Source organism: Lynx rufus, unplaced genomic scaffold, assembly GCF_022079265.1.
Source record: "Lynx rufus isolate CCGP_SWC_20201006 ecotype Redwood Valley unplaced genomic scaffold, mLynRuf1.p SCAF_28, whole genome shotgun sequence".
NCBI classification, from domain to species: Eukaryota; Metazoa; Chordata; class Mammalia; order Carnivora; family Felidae; genus Lynx; species Lynx rufus.
In genome coordinates this window covers 11,500,196-11,506,778 of record NW_025814843.1, presented here as the reverse complement: position 1 = coordinate 11,506,778, position 6,583 = coordinate 11,500,196, and the positions used below count along the sequence as shown (strand labels likewise).

The following is a 6,583-nucleotide window of genomic DNA, read 5'->3' as shown; positions in this document are numbered from 1 at the left end:
CACGCAGTGAGGTGGGTCACAGGTAGGAGGCAGGTCAGGTGAGACGCGCGCGAACGTGCGGGCACGGACGGTCGTGCGGCCGGCTCCCCTCCCTCTGTCCACACGGCTGGTGCCCACCTTCGCCTCAGTTTCCCACTGGACAACACAAAACCCGGCCAAAGGGGATATCCCGAAAGGGTAGCCTCACGGTTTCATGCCAGAAAGACAGACTCTCAGTTCAGGTTTTACGGGACGCTTTTCTCGAGGGACTTCGAACAGTTTGCCTGTGCGGCCCTAGACACCACGGGGAGTCCCTGATCCAGGGTCCCCGGCCGGTGCCTTTTCCGGCAAGAAAGGTCCGCAGAGCACCGGTCTCGGCGGCGCGGTTCCCTGACAGCTTTTCTTCGCGATTACAAATTTCCCGCCTCGTTACTGGTGCCAATTTTAATACCTTGAAATTAGCTGGGGGCTGCTCTTAACGCTTGATGTAGAATTTAAAGCGACTGCATTTTGGAACTAGAATCCCGTGTAATTCAAGGAGGATATAGGTGTTCTTTAAACCAAACAGCACTTTGTATGAAGGGATTTTAAGCCAATTAAAATGTTTCACGCATGGCAAGCCTGTAGCACTATTTCCATAATTAGTATTAAAATTCCTAATTATCAATAAGAACAGCAGTGACCCAGGGATCAGACGTGTAGTCCTCGTCTTGGCCTGTGGAAGACAGACGTCCCGATTCTTAGGGCTGGTGAATCAAGGACAGTTCACGCTAAACTAGAAAAGTCCACGGTGGCCGTGAGCCAGAGCCCACCACCCCACTCCCGTGAGCCGGGTTCCCGTCTGCGGGTGGACTCGGGACACCTCCCCGGCCACTGGCCTCGCCGCGCCCGGGCCGGCGGACTCGGTGCAGCACTCGTGAGGCCACGTGGAGCCCACCTGCTCACGGACACCTTCCCCACAAAGGGAAGGCACCGAACCTGACACAGGCACCGACGGCCGCACTGACTGGTCCCCCAGGGACACACGGGACCTACACTGAGAGAGGGAAACAGAAACTAGGTACCTTGTCAACCCAGTCACGTGTCTGTACTGGATGCCTCAGACTACCCGGCCCGCCGATGGGAGTTGAAAAGAAGGCAGCAGATTGGTAAGTTTATACTAGATGTCAGACATAGCTTGCTTTATTATTATTATTTTTCCACTGATCCAGTAACTAAACTAAAACAGTTTTCGAGAGTAGACGTGCCAGTTCAGCTTAACCCTGGTACCTGCGGGCCCACGAGATGCATCCGGGCGGCAGAGAAAGTGCTTCCGGTCTCTTGTGCTTTTCCTTTAACCTCAGCTTCCGACACAGCGCCCAGCCTCGCTTTCAAGTCCTCGCGGTTAATCCAGCCCCTGAACTGGTCTCGTCGGGTGCACTCGGCAAGCCTCAGTAGCATCTGCGGCCTCCGACGCGAGAGAAGATGGCAGGAGAGACACACGGAGCTCGGAAATTCGGTCACTAGCCAACGGCCTGCTCTCAACCTTCGTATTTTAATATAAAATATTCATACAGCAAACGACACGTCTGTGTGCTAGCTGGGGGCTGTTACTGGTGAGCGCCGGGCGACGGGAAAAGGAAGCGCTCTCTCCGGCATCGAGGAACGGAAAAGATCATTCCAAACGCGACTGGGCTGTTGCTTTAAAGGCAGGGACATCTTACAGCAGCACTTCCTCTGTCACCCCCGAGTCCCGTTCCCGTCCGTCAGCGTCCCCGTTGGGAAGTCCTGCTCGTGGCCCCGCGCCACGGCCTTCTCCCGCCACGGGTGAGCCTCGCTCCTGTCCTCCTGTTCTGTGACTTCTTCAGTTAAGAGTTAAAGAATAATTAATGTTGCTCTAAAGAGGAGTTAAAAGCCCGGGGTGCGGGCCACGTCCTGCGGCGGGTGTCATGTCTCCGGGAGCTGGTTGATGTCCGTCAGCTTGGTGTCGTTGAGAATCGCCCGGATCCTCTCCAGGGAGCCCGCTTGCCGGATTCGCTCCAGCTGCACCTGGGGGGCGACAGTGAGTCAAGTGCGTGGCCTCCTGCCGGGCCTGGCCCGTTGGCTCACCGAGACTGGTCACCGCAAGAACGAGCACATGCCAAAGACAACCCCCTCTGGGGCACCCCGGGGGCTCCGTCAGTTAGGTGTCCGACTCTCGATCTCACAGCTCTGTTGGTTCGAGCCCCACATCGGGTTCTGTGAGGACAGTGTGGAGCCAGCTTGGGATTCTCCCTCTCCCTGCCCCTCCCCTGCTCATGCTCTCTCAAAATAAGTTTAAAAAAAGGCTAACCCCCCAAAGCTGTGTCCAGCAGGCCCCGTGAGGTACTAGGACCATGGGAAGGGGGAGGAGGCTGGACCCCTGAACCCCAACACTGTACAGCTGAGTCACAAGAAAACACAAGAACCCAGCTTCGAGGGTCCGGAACGATATACTGTCACTGTAGGTTTCCGTCGGGGGACCTAGGGAAGGGAACGCAGGGTGCACGCCAGGGGGCACGCGGTGCTGGGGACAAGGAGCCACGGTACTTCAGGGACCTCAGGACACAACATGTAAAAGGCTCTCGGACAGAGAAACCAAGCGTAGGGATGGGCCCGGCAGGAGGGGTGTCAGCGGTACGCCGAAGACGGGGTGCTTCGCCGGGAGACGGGCCTCGTGGCCAGTGCCACCCAGGCGTCCGGCCCGCGGGGTCGTGCGTCTGCTCACGCCTCTACCACGCTAGCTACTGGCGGCGTCGAGTCCGGGCCCGGCAGGTTGCCGGGGGTCCCCACGTGCCTCACCTGCAGGGTCTGAGAAAGCTTCACAAAATCCCTCTGTACTTGCTCGCTGACGTCTAGTTCCGTCTGCAGCCTCTGAGCTTTGTTCTTCTCCTCAAACAGGAGCTGTTCCACAGTCGCCTACAAAATACGAGTTTTGCCTGAGAATTAATGCCAAGGAGCCGCAGGTCCCAGTCCTCCGGGACAGCCAGGGACCCGGGGGAGGGGTGGGGTCCCCCCCAGCCCGTCAGGCTCCCTCCACGGGCACGGCCGCCGGCGGCCTACGAGCTTGCTCTCGGTCGCCCTAAGATGGCCAGAAGTGAAAGCCAAGCCCCCCCTCCGTCCCGCCGCTCACCCTCACCCCTCGTGGCCCGGGGACCATGACTCATCAGCAAAAGGCGGAAAGCAGCTGCTAAGATCTGGAGCTTTCCCGGCAACGTGGACAGAAACTTCGGAATTAACCAGGACAATCCACACACCCAGAAGTCTGTGCACTCGGAGGTGTGACCCCGTGGCTCCAGGGGACCCTCCTAGGAATCCTGCCCCACGGTCAAGCCCACGCACTGGGGTTGTATCTGGACTCCCCTTGGGCGGCAGACACTGGGGAGGTCGGGCACGCGAAAGGACGCGGTGACGGAAGGGCCTCCGGCTGCGGGCGGGGCCCGGGACACGGGCATGACCCGACTCCAGCAAGGGCATCTCGTCCTCCTTCCGCAAGCGGGGAGCCTCGGTGGCTCTCGGGGGCCCTGTGCTGAGCTGCGGCGCTCCTCCCCAAACAGGCAGGATGTGACTCCCTGTGCCTGGCACGATGGTCACTAAACGATCAATGACAGTGTCACCTTCGCGGCCGTCTCCTTCCTCAGCTGCTCTCCCAACGTGCTCTTCGTCTCCTGCGCGCTCTCCAGCTGCCGAGACTTCTCTCTCAGCGACGACTCCAGCTGTGGCATAAAGACGGACCCGGGAGCTGAGGACCCGCCCGGGGCCCCCACGGCCCTCACCCCGAGGGCCTCCCAGCCGCTCCTTGCAGCGGGACCTGGCCCGACTCTGGTTTGTCGCCTGTGTCCAGCCAGGGGGTGCCACCACCCCCCGCCGGCCGCCCATGGGGTGAATGTGACATTCGTGACACTCACCTGTCCTTTTTCCACTCTTATTCTTTCTAGTTCGGCTTTTAGGCTAGAAACGGAGGCTGGAAGGGAAAGGGAGCAGCGCCAGCACTCACTGATTATTTTGCACATTCACGTTTTCGCTTATGCCCCTTCCCCTGTCACCTGCGGCTCAAACTGAAAGGGGTCAGACCCTGATGCCGGGGAACCGACACCCTTCAACAACCACCCCCCCCCCAGCCGGCAGCGGCCTCAAGCCCAAGCACAGGCAGAGGCCACGCGGACACAGTGTGGCGTGGACCGTGTGGACACCAAACGTCCCCGTCGAACTCGGGAGGAGGGGGCGGTGGCCCAGCGGGGCTCTCCTGACACGGAGCTCTTGGAGGGAGGGAGCGGCTTCTGTCGTTAAGGCCCAGTTGAATCTGGATTCGCTCTGGACGAGTCACAAGTGAGAACCCTTCCTACACTCCTTCCTGCACTTGCCCTCTGCGTTTCCTGTGGTCCCTGTCCCCGCGACCCGTGCCCCCGCGCCGCAGCCCGCCTTCACCTAGCTCTTCCTTGCAGTTTTCTATCTCCAGCTGCAGAGTCTCTTCCAGATTCTCCTTCAGACACTGCTCCGCCTGAATCTGCTCCTTCAGGAACAGGATCTCGGCCTTGAGCTTCTCCTCCGTGTGCTCCGCCGCGGTGCGCACGTGCACGATGCTCTCGCGGTAGCTGAGGGCCAGTTCCCGCAGCGCCTGCACCGGGGACACGCGTTACCAAGCTGGCGGGGCGGCCACACGTCTCCCGCGACCAGAACTTCGGGGGTTTCGCGCGGTTCGCTCGCTGCGACTCGGCACCAGCTCCCTGGGGGCAGGGGGCCCGCGTGCTCCCCTTCAGCACAGTGTAGATAAGACCCTTCGGGCCAAAAACGTGCCCCGTGGACCAGACAGCTCTCCCTCCAAACGGTCTCCTACGCGGAGAAGTAAAACCATTCCTGACTTACAGTGTGGGGGTCACTCTGAACAGCCGGGGGCTTCCACAACCAGCTGGGGGAATCTGAGGGGAGGCAGGGGGTGAGGACCGAACAGGCGGAAACTCGGAAGCCAGCGTGGAATCGGGGCGGACCGAGCGCGTTAACTGGCTCATGTACTCACTCGAGCGCTACACTAGGCCAGGGGCACGGACAGCAAAGAGCGGCTTTCTAAGGTGACCAGCTGTTCTTCCGGAATAAGTTCAGTTTAAACCTTGTTTCCCTAAACTTAGTTTTCTTCTTTAAAAAAGTTCAAGTATTTCCTAATGCTAACGTAAACACTGGGATTAATCTTAAGCTACCCACCAGAAGTACATAAAATAAATACCAGCAGTAAAAAGAGGAAGGAAAAAACGATGACAAAAACGTCCTAAGATTTATTCCTGGGGCAGCTCTAAGAATCACGGCTTACAGGCTAGACTGGTTACATCCTTGGAGCGTTCTTGGAAGTTGTTCTAAATCTAGGAATTCCAAGTCTGGAGAGCTTGGAGAAGAGGGATCCCCTGCCCAAAGGGACAGCTCGGCAGAGGTGAAAAGTGGCCGAGAACACAAGCAGACAGGTCCCCACGCTTTCTCGGCCGAGATCAGCCACCAGTTCAGAAAAGAGAGCGAGCGCCCCCGGAGCACCGGTGACCTGCAGACACGATCGGGAGGGCAGGGCGCACGCGGCGAGGGCGGCAAGGTGCCCAGTGAGTAAACAGAAACGAAAACCAGAAGTTGGTTTTTAAATAATTCTTAGTATTAAAAGAACTAAAGTGGCTCCCAGGCGGCTCAGTTAAGCATCGGAGTCTAGATTTCAGCTCAGGTCACGATCTCCGAGCTCGTGAGATCAAGTTCCCACAGGGGCTCACGCTGACAGCACAGAGCCTGCTTGGGACTCTCTGCCCCTCCCCCCACTCAAGCACCTGCGCGTGCGCTCTCTCCAAAAAAGAAAAAACAGAAATGATCTGGTCCTGCACAAGGAACTTACAGACCGATTCGGCTACGGATTCTTGGGATGCTGAGAGCACGAGTGACAGGAGAAAAGCCAGACAGGCTGGGCTTTCTCAAAGATCAGAACTTTCGTGCTTCCAAGTGCACCATCAAGGAAGTGGAAGAGAGCGTCCACGGGACGGGAGAAAACGTCTGCCGATCATTTACCCGGTAAGGGACGTGCATCTGGACTATATACTGAGCCCTCATCACTCAACAGTAGAAAAGCGGCCAGCCCAACTTAAAAACGAGCCAAAGAGGGGGCGCCCGGGTGGCTCAGTCGGATGAGCGTCTGAGTCTGGATCTCCGCTCAGGCCTCGCTTTCAGGGTGGTGAGTTGAAGCTCTACGTCGGGCTCCACCAGCGCGGAGCCTACTTAAAACAAACGTGAAAAATAAAAGCGAAAGACCTGAATAGACACTCCTCCAAGGAAGACCGACGAATGCGCAACACAAGGAGAGGCGCTCGGTACCGGCCGTTAGGGGCAGCGCAAATCAGAACCACGGCGGACGCCGCTTCGTGCCCACGGGCACGACTGGAGTAAAAGCGACAAGCGCCAGCGAGCACGTGACAAATCCTCACACGACTGCCGTGGCCTCGCAGCCCCAGTAGAAACAAACAGGTCCGTCCACGCCCAAACGTGTACACGAACGTTCACGGCAACGTTATCCGTAGCCATCCGCGCGTGGGAGCGCCGCCAGCAGCCAGGCGGAGAAACAAACCAAACGGCCCTCCGGCGGCCA

The 6,583-nt window shown here is 58.5% G+C and overlaps 1 protein-coding gene across 2 annotated transcripts in view; it reads right to left on the bottom strand.

Moving 5' to 3' along the window:
- Positions 1-1,128: 1,128 nt before the first annotated feature.
- RABEP1 (rabaptin, RAB GTPase binding effector protein 1) overlaps positions 1,129-6,583 on the bottom strand; it is a 103,352-nt gene continuing 97,897 nt past the window's right edge. For both annotated transcript variants that reach the window (XM_047089813.1, XM_047089814.1), the window contains 5 exons: positions 4,405-4,594; positions 3,885-3,940; positions 3,594-3,692; positions 2,779-2,895; positions 1,129-2,007 (listed from right to left, as the gene is read on the bottom strand). In XM_047089813.1, coding sequence (XP_046945769.1) covers positions 1,906-2,007; positions 2,779-2,895; positions 3,594-3,692; positions 3,885-3,940; positions 4,405-4,594 — 564 coding nt within the window. In that variant the 3' untranslated portion in view covers positions 1,129-1,905. The remainder of the gene's footprint in view (positions 2,008-2,778; positions 2,896-3,593; positions 3,693-3,884; positions 3,941-4,404; positions 4,595-6,583) is intronic.